Source organism: Passer montanus, unplaced genomic scaffold (assembly GCF_014805655.1).
Source record: "Passer montanus isolate IOZ18808 unplaced genomic scaffold, ASM1480565v1 scaffold41, whole genome shotgun sequence".
Lineage (NCBI taxonomy): Eukaryota > Metazoa > Chordata > Aves > Passeriformes > Passeridae > Passer > Passer montanus.
Window position 1 is genome coordinate 6,062,846 of NW_024368930.1, and position 14,804 is coordinate 6,077,649.

Genomic DNA, 14,804 nt, shown 5'->3' on the forward strand with positions numbered 1-14,804 from the left:
CTGTCAGACCTGGCTAATCCCGGCTCCCTTAAGCCACTTTACCCCAGCCTGGAGAGGCTTAAAGGCACAGCTGTGTGCCCAGGTTTGGCTGGCACCCGGGGCAAAGGACTTCACTGAGCACATGTGGTCCCAGGGACCATCAAGCTCAACTGCCATGCCTGAGTGGAATAATTTTCCCTCACAAAAAAATGGTGTAAATTTTCCCTTAAATGTTCAGCCATGTAAAATAAGAGACCCGAGGAAGTGAAATCTGAGGGCGGCTGAAGTTTAGCACCTCATCTCCCTCCATCTGTGTCAGACCCACAGCCCCCTGAAACAATTCCCCTCCATCATATTGGAACTTGATTCACCCTCCCTGCAAGCCACCACCAAATGACTCAGGATGACTCAAGAAAACAGAAATCCCCTTCCTCAGAAGGGATGGGCAGGCTGCACACAAACATGGCAGGGACCTCCTACTCCTTTCATCATCCTCACCTCCACCCCACCCAGCCCCACAGCCCCAGGGTTGAGATTTGGTGCTTTAAACTAGGCTAAAACTTCCATTTGCCCAGACATAACAACTGGAATTTATTTTTTTTTTTCCCCCAAGAGGCCCTCACAGTGTGACTGGGAGAGGGAATAATCCGCAGTGCTGGTAATTTGTATGGATCTGGGATGTGAGCACTCCAGGCTGCCTGCCTGGATTTGCCTGGCTCTGGGGGTGTTTTTGCCCATGAGTGTTCAGCTCACTGTGCTATTGTGTGTTTGTGGTTATAAAATGCAGCAGGTCTCTGAAGGAGGGGGTTTGGGCAGGGCAGATGGCAGCCATGAGGAATGCCAGCCCGGATGTCACTCCAGAAGCTCTGCTCTCATAAAGGAGAAGTTGGGGCTGGACAGAGGGATGGCTGTAAATTGCTGTTTTCTTTCTGTGCAAAGAAATAGAGTCCTCAACAGGAAGAAGTGCAGCCTGGCCTCATGCAAGAGCCATCAGAAAAGCAGATCCAAGGCGGGTAGGGCAGTGGTTGTCCTCTAAAAAGCAGTTTGTGGACAGAGTGGAGTCTGTTAGGTTTCCTTCTTCCCACGTTCAGGCTTTCAGCTCCTTCCACACCAGCTGTGGAGGTTTTGCTGAGGTTTTGCACCCTGATATTTCAGCATTTACCATCTGCTGGGGGTGGACAAGCTCAAAACACTGAGGCACTGACTCTCCTCTGCTCGTGTACTCATCGTGCATCCCATGGCAATCCTGACTGCTGGTGCACACAAACCAGGCATTCCCATTGCAGCTAAACCCCAGATCAGCTGGTGTTAAAACACGGTGGCATTCCCTGCTGTACATCCCAGGGGTTTCTGGAGCATGTTTACCTGGGGCTGGCTTTGGGGTCAAACTTTCCAGGTCCCTGTGTTTACATGCCATGACCCTCCCAGTGTGTTTGCCTGGCAGCACTCCCGGCCCAAGGCACCACATGGGAAGAGATCATAGGATTATAAATCCCAGACTGGTTTGGGTTGGAAGGGACCTTAAACATCATCTCATTCCAACCCCACTGCCATAGGCAGGCACACTTTCCACTAGACCAGTTTGTTCAAAGCCTCATCAAACTGGGCTTGAACACTTCCAGGGATGGAGTAGACTTCATGGACTTTTAACATGAGCAGGTTTTTCAGCTCATGCTCGTGTTGTAGACCTGGAGAGCAGAGATAAAGACAGGATTTATGGGACAGGAAGGCAGGGGAAAGAGGAGAAAGGGAGTATTTTGAGGTCCTGCACTCAGCTCATGCTGCTGATACCTTTAAATTGGAGCCAGAGATTTAAAAATAAACTTTGGAAGTGATAACAAGACATCCAAGTCCTCCAGCCACTTGGCCAGCTGGGGAGGGAGTCTGGTGTCATCCCTGATGGGACAGCAGAGTACCTAGTGCAGGGTGGGCTGCTCCTCAGGACCCACCACGGTGCTCACACCACTGGGACCTGCCCAGAGGGGTTTAGTCACAGCCATTGGGGGCCCAAGGTGGTCTGAGGTAGCAAGGATGGAGGGACAATGCTTAAAGGCCTTGAAAACTGTCCCCATTCATCCTGGGTGTTACTGGTAGCACTCAGCTCCAGGGGATGCTCTTCCAGGAACCCCTTTTCCACCAAATATCTGAGTTATGGGGTTGAGGCTGTGGAGGATAAAACTGCTCAGCCTGAGCTGCTGTCCATCTGGGAAGCAGCCAGGATGAACGTTTCCATGCCCTGAAATATCTTTTAGCACCAGGGAAGGAGACAAACACCATTTCATCCACATCTCATCAGGGACACTGTGACATTTCTGGTGCCTGGATGCAACATCTGTGGGGGCTGCGAGACTCTGATCCCTTAAATCTCCTCGTGAGCTGAGCATGGGGCAGAGCCCAATCTAGGTCAAGCCCAAATGAGATAAGGCACCTCTGCCCTGTGGTTTAGTGCTGTTTGCAGGATGCTGCCTGGCCCCTGGACCATGCTGGGTTTTCAGCAAAGATGTCTGGTGCTGTGTCAAGCTACAGCAGATTGATGTGTTTGTTTTGGCAGCTGTGCACATCTCTCAGTTAGGAAAAGCCTGATTAATCCCAGGGATGGCTTTTCCTATCAAACCACAGCCACTGAGTGAAAAGAGCCCTGGCTGCCCACATCTTTTGATGGCTTTAGTGGAAATATTAAAGGAAATACCTGGATTGCAGCATAAGCTATGGGTGCATCCAAAGGGTGAAAAGAGGATCAGACAATTTAGTGAGAACCAACCCCCATCAAAGCCCTAGGGTTTATATTGGTGAATAATTTGTTTTTGTGGTGGTAGTGACTGGTAGTGGCATCTCCCCTGATCCCACAAAGGAGCTGCTGGTCTAGGAGTTTTCTGCAGACATGGATCCTGCTCAGTGCTGCTGCTGGTTTCTGCAAGGTGATTGTCCAGTTTTTAGAGAGGAACAGATGAACCATAAGTCAGGAACTTGTGGAAGGAAGTTCACCACAAGCCTCTGGATTACAGCAAGCAGCAGTCATCTCTCGTCACTGGCTTTTTCAAATTGGAGACATCCCGTTTGCACAGATAAATCAGACACGTTGTGACTCTCTGTCTAACTCCACAATGTATTTTCAGATCAGACTCACAATTCTGAGGGTCCTGATGCCAATTCCCTGTGCCCTTTGGGAAATCAGACTGCAGGTGAGGGCAGCAGCGCTGCTCCCATCACCATGGGGACAGTGATCCATGTCCTGATCTGACTTTGGTTTATTCTCCTGCCAAGGAGGCACTTGGGTCACTGCTGCACATGTCCCAGAAAGGCAGAGCATGATTTCAGGTAAAATATGCTGCTCAAGCACTGTGCTTCAGGAAAGTCTTTCCCTGCATTTCCAGTGCATTCCCTTTCCCTATTTAAACCCATATAGGCAGGGGAAGATGTCCAGGATTTCTGTCGGGCCACAACCTGAGCATGGGCTTGGTGTCACAGCTGCTCTGGCTCTGACCAGAGATGGCCCCAGGGTGGCATCTGGGATGAACATTTTGGGTATTTGTTATCCATAGGTGGCAGCAGCTGCCTGTGCCGGGCGGACGCTGCCCTAATCCCAAACCTGCAGCGAGAAACAGAGCCGGGAACAGGCAGGGGAGGAGGAGCGAGAGAGGGAGGAGGGGAAAAGGAGGACAAGCCTGAACACAGGTCCTGCCTGCTCCCTCCTCTGCAGCAAGAGGTCCTCAGCAGAGGGAGAATCAGGGGAACGGCTCCGTGGGGCAGGATCGGGCTGCAAAGCGCTGGGGAGAGCTCAGGTCTGTGTTACGGATCAGACTGCCCGAGAAGCTGTGGCTGCCCCATCCCTGAAGTGTTCAAGGGCAGGCTGGACAGGGCTTGGAGACCTCTGGGTTAGTGCAAGGTGTCCCTGCCCATGGCAGGGAGCTGGAATGAGATGAGCTTTAAGGTCCCTTCCAACCCAAACCAGTCTGTGGTTCTGCTGCTGTGCCAGGACTAAGTGCTGCCTTCTTACCCAGGAAGAAAATTGCTGCATGCTCTGGTGGGGAAGGGGCTGCTGGGCAACCTTTTCTTGACCAAATTCCTGAAGCCCCTGGGATGTCACACCCCTAGGAAGATTGTGGTGGCAGCATGAAGCCACTGGGGTATCCCAAACACCCACTGATGCTGGCCCACAAGTGCTGGTGGAGTCCAGAGCCAGCAGCTCCTTCAGCTCTGCAGCTTTTGCCAGCTTCCAGAAATTTCTGCCAAGTTCAAAATGACACAAAAGCCTCTTCCTCAATGGCCCACACAAATGGCAGATAACAAAAGCCAGTTGCCAGAAGCTAAAAGCCAGTTAAAAAAAAAAAAAAAAAGAAAACACAGAAACCTTGCTAAAAAGCAAACTGGAGAGACTTGTAGTCCTGGATTCTAGCCTAGAGGCTCTAATGAGAGGAAAACCAAAGAGAAAAATCTATCCAAATCTTGTCATCTGCTCACTTTAAAAGTACAATTTCTTGATCAATAGAAATGAAATGTATCTTCCTCTTTTCAACACACCTGATATGAGCAGGCTTTGTCCTGGGAAACCAGACTGGCTGCTCAGTCTCCCCTGGCTGCTCTGTCCTACCCATGCTGCTCCTGCTGCATCATTAAGGCAAAATGGAATTGATTTTGAGAGGCAAAGCAGAACAAGGCACGATTTGCTGGAGATGAATCCCCCTGAAGTAGCGAAGCCCCAGTTCACCCCTCATGGCTGTGGGGGCAGCATCACACCCCCAGTGTTACCTGCTTAATGAGCTGATCCTTTAAAAGCAGCCCCAATGTGGGTGTAAGAGGTGTAATTGCACAGAGGGACTGGGGCAGGTTTGTTCATTTCTGCTCTATCATTAATTAAAGCAATTAGCCTGCTCAGGCTCGGTGGGGTGCACAGCCATCCTGTACCTGCTGGGGAGAATATAATCCTTTGTAGAATATAATCTTTCTATCAATACACTCTAATTGCTCTGTGCATTATTAGGGGATGGAGGATGCAGGAATACATCTCTAGGGAGCTGAGGAGGGAGAGATGGCACAGGCTACATTAAAACAAAAGTGATTTTCATGTCTGAAGCACTGAATTTTTAGCCTTCTATCATTCCCTTCCAGGCCAGGAAAATCTCCCCAGCCTGTGCCCTGGAACTCTCCTTGCTGTGTAGCCAGGCAGGGCTGGGAGCAAATGGGCTGGGAGTGTCAGGACCCTGAAATGCAACCAACGATCCAACCCAGTCACGCAGCACAAAAGCAAAGCCTTGTGCTGGGCATGAAAACAACCACGTGGCTGTTTAAACTGCCTGTTGGAATTTGTGTATTCAAAGTCCATCTCAACCTTTAGCCAATCCCTTCCCTGGAAAGCGCTGAGTCAGTATTATCAGTGGGGAAACTGAGGCACGGCTGGAGGAACTCAGTCCCCAGCTGGACCACACACGTGCTTGTGTTGTGCTTTAACCTCTGGGGTAAATTTTGGAAAGAATCTATTTATTTACAGACTTGTGGTGCTTTTTCCCTGAAATCTGTGCTGGCTGCTGTCCTCAGAGGGTGCATGCAGTGTCCATGCCAGCAGCCATGGCAGTGGGCAGTGTGGCCTTCTTCTTGGGTCAGCTGGGGACGTGGCTCACACGGAGTGTCCCCATGCTGAGGGGGTCACACCCCACTGAGACACACACCCCTGAGGGCAGCTCGGCCCTTTTACTGCCCCACGAGCTGTGCAGGGAGATCGATGTCCTGGAGAACCCAGGGCAGCCTCCCCTGGCGCTGCTTCCTCATCCTGATGATTAAAGAATGACTCCAGGTTAATAAGGAAAAAAACAAATGGGGAGGAATGAAGCTCGTTGCTGGAGGAGTTTGTGACAGAACCACCCCAGGTTGGGATGTGGGCTCCTTTCTGCCTTCAATCACTGAAATGGTTAAAGCATCACTCCCCAAAAATGTTCTTTCACACAGCTGCACCCAAACTGCAAGGTTTTACTGCAGCCCTCAGGGTGCTGGGCTGCAAAGCTGTGCTCTGGAGCATTACTGAATTTTAGGGGAGAGAAAATGAACAACATTTTAGGTATAACAAGTACCAAACTGCCTTTGTGGAGATACCTTAAGTCACCTTAAGTCTCTGGCTTCTCTTAGAGTGTTTTGTTCTCAACCTTCTCAACCCCATTTCCATTCCAAACAGAAAGAATTTTTCTGTGAAGTTTCTGTTCCTCTTCAACAGATCTGCTCCCTCATACGCACATCCATTGCCTTGGCTCTCCCAGCCTGACATCCCACAAAACCAGTGACTTATGGAGCAGCACCTGTACCCTGGTACCCAAACACAGAGGAGCTGCTCTGTGCTGTGGGCTGCACTTTGGCCTTGCTGCAAGCTTTTCCTCTGAAATAAAGGGTTCTTTTCCAAAACTGATAAAGCCCAGCCAGCTCAGAATCCCTCGAATCCGCATCTATTTATTTTTCATGTTTACCCTCATTTTAAACGCACCATTGCTTGAAAGGAGAAAGAAACTCCTCCGGTTCGGAACTGGAGCCGAACCACCTCCGGGACGAGGATTTTTGGGAGGACCCCCCTCTCCCCGCGCTCGGGGCGCTGTTGTGCCATCCCCCGGCGGGTGTCCCCTCTCCCCGCCGCGACAATCGCGACCGAGGCAGGGGCGTGTCGGGGCCGGCCCCCGCTGCCATTGGCGGGGCCGGGGCGGATAAAGCGGCGCTGCGGGGGCGGCTCGGCAGCGCCGCGGCTCAGGCCGTGCGGTGCGAGCGATCCGCGGCCCCGCGCCGGACCCCCCTGCCCTGCCCGGCCCCGCCCGGCCCCGCCGGAGCCCGCACACGGCCCAGGTGCGCTGCCGGGGGGGAGAGGGCGGCCCCGAGCCTTTGCTTGGCCGGGGGGCTGCGCTGGGTGGCTCTCGGGAGGGACTGCCCCGTGCCTCAGTTTACCCGCTAAGGAAGGGTTGGTTCGCGGTGTCCGCCAGCTGTTGGCAGCTGGCGCGTTTGACCCCCCTGAGGGGTTTTTAGAGCTTTTTTTGGAGAGTTCTTAGAGCTTTCTTGGGTCGGACTGGGGGAAGTTAGCTGCTGGCAGGAAGGTGTTTTGTACCCGGAAGAGGGAAGGAACTTCTCCAGTTCAGAACTGGAGCTGGACCACATCAAAGGTGAAGGGAGGGCAGGTTTGTCCCGGCTGTGGCTGGTGGGGAGGTGCTTGAAAGGAGAAAGAAACTCCTCCGGTTCGGAACTGGAGCCGAACCACCTCCGGGACGAGGATTTTTGGGAGGACCCCCCTCTCCCCGCGCTCGGGGCGCTGTTGTGCCACCCCGCCATCCCCCGGCGGGTGTCCCCTCTCCCCGCCGCGACAATCGCGACCGAGGCAGGGGCGTGTCGGGGCCGGCCCCCGCTGCCATTGGCGGGGCCGGGGCGGATAAAGCGGCGCTGCGGGGGCGGCTCGGCAGCGCCGCGGCTCAGGCCGTGCGGTGCGAGCGATCCGCGGCCCCGCGCCGGACCCCCCTGCCCTGCCCGGCCCCGCCCGGCCCCGCCGGAGCCCGCACACGGCCCAGGTGCGCTGCCGGGGGGGAGAGGGGCGGCCCCGAGCCTTTGCTTGGCCGGGGGGCTGCGCTGGGTGGCTCTCGGGAGGGACTGCCCCGTGCCTCAGTTTACCCGCTAAGGAAGGGTTGGTTCGCGGTGTCCGCCAGCTGTTGGCAGCTGGCGCGTTTGACCCCCCTGAGGGGTTTTTAGAGCTTTTTTTGGAGAGTTCTTAGAGCTTTCTTGGGTCGGACTGGGGGAAGTTAGCTGCTGGCAGGAAGGTGTTTTGTACCCGGAAGAGGGAAGGAACTTCTCCAGCTCAGAACTGGAGCTGGACCACATCAAAGGTGAAGGGAGGGCAGGTTTGTCCCGGCTGTGGCTGGTGGGGAGGCTGCTGAGGACAGGCTGGGGCTGGAACTTCTTGCAGGAACACCCTCGGTGTGTGTCCCAGCTCAACATTTCTTTGCTTCTTATGCAACATCCGCCCGGGATTTTGTAACTCCAGATGTTGATCCAAGGTGGGGAGCTGGGTTCCTGCAAGAAAAACACTCGGGGTGGGGCTGGGGGGTCGGGAAGGAGCTGTGCCAGGCTGTGCTCTGTGCAGGCAGTTGTGTATGACGGAATTATTTTGAATTTGCACGTAGCTCTTGGAGCTCTGTGGATTTAATCCGTGTGCTGTGAGCACCAGCCGCCGTTCCCAGTGCAGGGCTGCACGCCCAGTACCCACACTGGTTCCATTTACACCCCTGCAGCTTTTGGGGGTGCAGGGGTGGGTCAGGGTGGGTGCTGACAGCTGCCTCTGTGCTCCCAGGTTTAGATCTGCACAAGAACCAAGATCAGGAACCATGGCATCCATCCCATCCAGCGGCTCGCTCATGGCCACGCACAACTATCGCAGAAGTAAGGGCAGCCTGGGGGCTGGGGGGGCTTGAGGTGGTGGGGGAGCACATGGGGGTCTCTGCCAGCTGTGGGGGGCTGTGGCTCCAGCAAAGATGGAGCTGAGCTCAGGTCTGTGCTTTCAGCTGCAGCCCCATGTGAGTGTTTGGTGAGAAAAGGGCACAGCCAGCAGTGTCCCTGCTGCTGCCCAGACCCTCCTTGCGGCTCCCCAGCCCGTCTGTACCAGCTGGTGAGGGGGCTCAAATCTCTCCACTTGTGGCTAAGGTTGTAGGGGATGGGGTGGATGGTTTCTGCACTGTTGCTTCAGAAGTGAGCTCCAAAACCAGTCTGGGCAATGGTTGCTCCTGGTACCTCACCCAGGAGAGAGTTTCTGGTTTAATGGATTGCTTAAACCAGAGGGAATTAAAGGATTCCCCTGAGATGAAACAAGCAGCAGGCTTGTAGCTGTTTACTAAAAGCACATGGATTATACACAGGAATTTATTTGCATCCTCTTGGCCTCAAGTCGTCTGCAGAGGCTTCTCAAAGCCACTAAATTTTGTCCTTGGGGTTGCAGGTTTTTTCCTGCAGAGGTGTCCAGGTGTGTTTCTGCTCCCTGTGATTGGAATCTCCCCAGTGTTCTCTTCCTAGTGGTTTTTACTGGCCTGGCACTAAACTGGGCAAGTAGTGGAGTGAGTCGGTGATGAGGCTGAGCCATATCACCAGGCACAGCCTCACCAAGGCTGTGCTGTCCTTCTCATGGCACAGCCATGGGTCAGCAATGGTTCTGATGGCCATGATTTTTCCACAGGGCGCCTGAGCTCCACATCCAGCACCAGCTCCTGCAGCTCAGAGTACTCTGGGGAGGTCATCCCCCATGGCCCGGGTAAGTGTCACCTGTCCTGGCTCACTCTGCTCCCAGTCCCTCCTTGGGAGCTCTTCCTGGAGGCGGTCCAGCCTCTCCTGTGGGGTGAGGCTGGGGTGCCCAGGTGGCACTGACCTGGACTCTCCCTGTCACGCACCATTCCTCAGACCTGCCCAAGTCTGACCCCGGCCAGTGGTGGGCCAGCTTCTTCTTTGGGAAGACAGCTCACCCGGCCATGACGACGGTGTCAGAGTCCCAGCAGAGGTGAGTGCTTTGAGGTGACACTGGGGAGCACCAGTGCAGCCCCCAGGCCGCGTGGGGCTGTCCCTGCTGCATCCCCCGGGCTCATCCTGACCCAAAGGACCACGTCCTGCCCAGGGCTCCCGTGCCTTCGCTGCAGGAATAAACGCAGAGCAGCAGTGCCACGTCTGGGGGCTGGCACCATGGCTGACTGTCTCTCTGCTGTGTGTTACAGCCTGGGAGCTCTGCGGGCGGCCACAGGAGCCATGGCCTGCGGGCTGGTGGCAGCCCCGGGCGCAGGGCGGAGGCGCCACGCCAGCGAGTCCAGCGCGGGCCCCGCGGTGTGATGCGGGCGAGCATCCCGGGCGAGCATCCCGCCTCGGGAATGCTCCCTCCCACCCCGGCGGGCACAGCCCCTCCCCTGTAGAATAGCCGGCTGCTCCAAGCAAAAATGCGCCGCTTTCTGATGGAACAGCGCAGCAACCCCGAAGATTCCACTCCAGCCTTTTTTACTCTCTCCCGGTGTAACTAAGCCCTCTCGAAGCTGATGTGGTAACACGTTTTTATTACCTTCAACTCGCACCATGGCAATGAATAAACTTGAGCAGCCTTTTAAAACGTTGTGGGTTGTTTCTGTCTGTGGAGGGGGACAGCAGGGCGGTGCTGGGGTGTTGGTGGGGCTGGACCAGGACACAGCACAGCAGGATGTGGTGGTGCCAGGTACCACGTGCCAGCCTGACTCACCGGGCCATGTGTGGTTTGCACATGAGCAGGATCTGGCTGGGCTCTGGTGGTTTTGCAAACGCCTTCCCTCGCCCTCTTCTCTCCTTACTTGGCTACACAGCCTGTCCCTGCTGGCACTGAACTTGTTTTGTTCCCTGAACATACGGCTGCTCTGCACTGCTTTGGTAGCTCGAGGGCTAGGAGCGAGTGCCAGGGCCTGAGCAGGTGTGGCTGGGGCTGGGGGAAGGATTTGGGTGCACAGTGACCCCTCCATAATGAGAAGAGAGATTAAATTTGCTCAAGACATGCATTTATGGACCTGGCCATCAGGCTGGAGGTGATGGTGTGGATGGCAGCTCACAGGCTGCAGTGGGTTTTCAGCCCTGGATCCCAACTGCCCCAAGTGCTGTTTTACCTGATTTTTGCCTACAATGATTCAGTTTGGCTGTTTGATCCTTCCATGACCAGCCCATTAGCTGTGAAAACAAGAGCCTGCATGAAGGGAGTGCCTTTGTTCCTGCTGGAGGCAAAAAAAAACCAAAAAAAACCAACTTGGAGATGTTAATTTAAAGGTGCCAAATCTTCCTGCTCTACTCCCAGCCACAACATGAGGTGTGGGGCTGTGCCTGTGGGCACCAGGTGCTGCAGCCCTGGTGGCAGCTGGGGCCATGGGACCCCTGAGCTGTGACTTTGCCTCCTGGTGTCCCATGCTGGCAGAGCAAAGGGCAGGGAGCAGCTGGGGGCAAGTGGCTGCTCTGCTTTGTGGCTGCTTGCAGGGGTATCCAGGGCCACTTCCAGTTCTGTTGTTTTTACAGTGGATAGTGTTGAGTAAGCTTTTCACTGAGCTCTGCTTCCCCAGGCACTGGTCCTTGTCGTGGGGGCAGACAGTCTGTGTCCCCTGTCCCTCCGAGGGGCCAGGGCAGCACTGGCACCTCTGCTCCCCCTGTGCCAGTGTGTGCATCCGAGGGGATGGCTCCAGGGGTGTTCCAGCAGTCTGGGCACTGCCAGCACCCTGAAGGTGACCCCCATGTCCATGGCAGCAACTGCTCTGATGTGACTTCCAGTCAGGCAGCAAACTGGTGTTGTGGGGCTGCACATGGCAGCCTTCAAACTTCATGAAACACAGGAAAATCAAGATAAAATAAACCCTTTCTGAGTAAGACAAGGCAAGGAGGGCTGGCTGGCTGGGACATGTGGTTGTGGCACTGCCCCAGGGTCTTCCCACCCCCTTTGGGTGCTGCTCAACCCCAGGGTGCCTCAGGGATCTACCCTGCTGCTGACTGACAGCAAAAGCCACATATTTTGGACAGACAAATATTTTTTTTTCCAAGTCTGGAAATCAGTGTGGACACACAAAGGTAAAGTCAATATCTCTGTATTTGCTTGTTGGTCTTGTGATCATGGAGGGACAAACCCAGCAACTGTCCTCAGGCACCCAGGGGAGGCAGTGACAGAGCAAAGGCTCCAATCCCACATCCCTGGCTTTCATCTGGGCATGTTCCCCAGCCTGATCCAGCTCTAAGTGAGCTGCTCTGTGAGGCCATGAGCACATGGATGCTCCCCTATCCAGGTTTTGGATGCTGCATGAAGGTAAAGTTCATTCCCACACTGCTCCAAGGTGGGTTGGATTTACAGCAGGGACTGCAACACCTGTCAGAGGCTGCCCTTCTGCCCATGGTTCCCTGTCCAGTGAAGCAAAACTGCCTGGAAAACCCCTGATGAGTTAAAGGCTGTTTTTCTGAATGTCTGTGAAGTGTCACAGACTCAGACTCCTTCTCTGCTGGGAGTGGAGATACAGACAGAGTCCAGATCCCCCCAGATGTGCTCCTGGGCAGCTTCATGGCATTTCTGAGAGCAAAGCCCTTGGCATTGCCTTTTTTTGCTTGGGATTGAAAGGATTTTAGGGCTTTTCTTGCCCTTTCACAGCCTGCAGACATTTTGGAAAAGCATCTGACAGCCAAGCACATTTATTTTTGTTCTGTTTCTGTCTCCACTGCAGTGGGTGTCTATCTTCAGTAACAAGTGATGAGAGAAAACTCTCATTTCACAATTCTATGGAACAGCCTCAGATTGTGGCAGGAGAGGTTTAGGTTGGCTATCAGGACAAATCTCCACACTGAGAAAGCTCCCAAGCATGGGATTCCCCATCCCTGGAGGGGTTTAAAAGCTCTGTGGATGTGGCACCTGGGGACATGGATTAGTGATGGGCTTGGCAGTGCTGGGGAATGGTTGAACTCAATGATCTTAGAGGGCTTTTCCAACCTAAGTGATTCTATGATTCCAGCTGCTTTCCTGTGTCCTCATGTTGCTGCTGTGGTGGGATAGCAAGGGGAACACTGTGCAGTAGGAGCAAGATAATGAAAGGGGTTCCCCATACACTGCACACCTCCCTAATCAATCCCCTTCTTCCTGCAGGGAGGGGCAAGCACGCACCCCCATGGCATCAACTCCACAGGGACTGGTGTCCCCCCTCTGCTCCCTTGATGGTGTTTTAACTGTTGATTAATGCACATATTTGCTAAAAGCTCGCTGGTGTTTTCTGCTCACTCGTCCTTTGCAGCAGCCCTCGTGCCACCCCGCCGCCTCCAGCAAGAAGTATTTCTTTCCATTCCCTGCCTCTTGCTGCTGGGGCTTGTTTTGGTTTGGTTTATTTCCCTCCAGCAGCTTTGCTTCCCCCTCACCCTTCAAACGCTGATGTGGAACCTTAAAAATAGAAATGAGCTGTGCAGCTGAAATACATCACATTAGCCTGAGGCTGCTTCCAAATGCCACTGGGTCAAGGCTCCCATCCTTGAATCCTGAAACGGGCACATGCCAGGCTGCAAATGGAGCAGGAGATACCTGTAACAGCAGGATTTGCAGTGCCCACTCCAGAGCAGTGCTGGAGGGACTGGGACCCCAGCATTCCTGCCTTTGTGGAGTGGATTAAGAAAAAGCCTGGTCCAGTTTTTGGGGGAGGGCTGCAGTGCCCAGCTCAGGCTGAGATCCTGGAAAGGAGCAGATAGGAAAATTTGGGTTCCCCACCCACTTCCCCCCCCCACCCCTCCAACTTTATCTACTTTTACAAAACAAGTAATGACTCTGAGAAATGCCAAAACCCAGCAGACCGTGCTGGAGGGCAAACCCAGGCTGTGCATTGGCTTTTCATGCAGCAGAGGAAGAGGAGGAGGAAGGAAAACTGCTGTGGTTTTCCTTCAAACCCTCCACATCCCCAAGAGCTCCCTGTGACTGCTGAGTGAGCTGGTTTTGGGCCATGTGTGTGATGGGCTGGTGCCCTGCCAGCCCCCCTGGCATCTCTGGGTACCCCACCATGGATGGCTGTGCCCCACACCAGCCCCGTCACCCCACGCACACCCTTCTCCTCCTGCTTACTTTTGAGCTCCATCTGGTGGCAGCCAGACCTGCAAATTTAGTCTTTATTGCTATTTGAGCAGCCTGGTCTAATGGAAAGTGTCCCTGCCCGTGGCAGGGGGTTGAAACAAGGTGATCTTGAAGGTCCCTTCCAACCCAAACCATTCTGTGATTCTGAGGTGCTGCAGCCTCCCCCCACCGTGTCCCTGCCCTTCCTTAGTGTGCCACAACCCTTCACCTGCTGGGTGTGCCTTCAGTCTTTACTTTCCTGCAGGAGAGGACCTGGGCTGGGCATAGCTGTGCTCGCTGCTCAGGTGTTTGATCAAGCTGCAGAATGTTTGTGCAAGGAGAGGATTTCCTCTTGCAACCATGTCCAAACCCAACCTGTTGCTTTTTCCATCTGGGAACACTAACCAGGAGCTGCTGCCTTCCCAGGACAGGGCTGCAGCTCTACAGGAGCAGAGCAGGCTTCATCCCACCCTAAACCACATTCCTGCCTCCCCTTTCCAGGCCCCTCGTGCTTGGAGACTTGCTCAGCCAAGAGCCAGACTTGTTTCTGCTGTTCTGCACAGCATGGACACTGCCCAGGCGTGGGGAATGTTACATAAACTTTATTAACTTTATAAATTCCAGCGTTGCTCTTGGCTCAGTCCCACTGGTCACCTGCAAAGGGGCAAGATGGGCTTGTCAGGAGGAATTCTAAACCTCTGCCAGCTGCCTTTCACCCACAGCCTGTCTGCTCCTGCCACCAGTGCCACAACTGTGTTAGGGCTCTAACAGCCCCACTCAGGCTGCCCCTGCCTGCACCATGCTGGAGCCTTGACTTTGCTCCAATTCCTGCTTTTCCATGTGTTTTTCCACTGCTGCCAAGGACGGTCCTGCCTCTGGGAGTGTGCATGGGCAGGGGGCAACAGGGACTTGGTGCAGCAAACTCTGCCATGGCTAGGGAGGGACCAGAGGCTCAAGGTCCCCCTGTAATGCCATATTCTGGGATAAGGGAGGAACTGAGGGTGCTGGGAGCATCTCTTGGCTTTCCCCGGGGTGGAATAAAGAGCAGAGTAGACTGATGCAGGGTTTCACCTTTGCTTCCTGCATAGAGAGGAGCTGAAGGTGCTGGGAGCATCTCTTGGCTTTCCATAGGGGTGGAATAAAGAGCAGAGTAGACTGATGCAGGGTTTCACCTTTGCTTCCTGCACCTGGGATAAGGAGGCATTCAATATTAGAACCCAGACATTAATTTTTTGTTGGAATAACCACACGATGGTGAATGAGACAA

The 14,804-nt window shown here is 54.3% G+C and overlaps 1 protein-coding gene across 2 annotated transcripts; it reads left to right on the forward strand.

Annotated features, from left to right (window-relative positions):
• Positions 1-6,723: 6,723 nt before the first annotated feature.
• Positions 6,724-10,072, forward strand: PPDPF (pancreatic progenitor cell differentiation and proliferation factor). 2 transcript variants are annotated; one of them, XM_039719418.1, is made up of 5 exons: positions 6,724-6,798; positions 8,285-8,373; positions 9,161-9,235; positions 9,382-9,478; positions 9,690-10,072. In XM_039719418.1, exons 2-5 carry the CDS (start codon positions 8,319-8,321, stop codon positions 9,799-9,801), a joined length of 339 nt encoding a protein of 112 aa, XP_039575352.1. In that variant the 5' UTR covers positions 6,724-6,798; positions 8,285-8,318; the 3' UTR covers positions 9,802-10,072. The 2 variants fall into 2 exon arrangements, with proteins under 2 accessions (XP_039575352.1, XP_039575353.1); XM_039719419.1 differs by lacking the exon at positions 6,724-6,798 and adding an exon at positions 7,361-7,508.
• Positions 10,073-14,804: the final 4,732 nt, after the last annotated feature.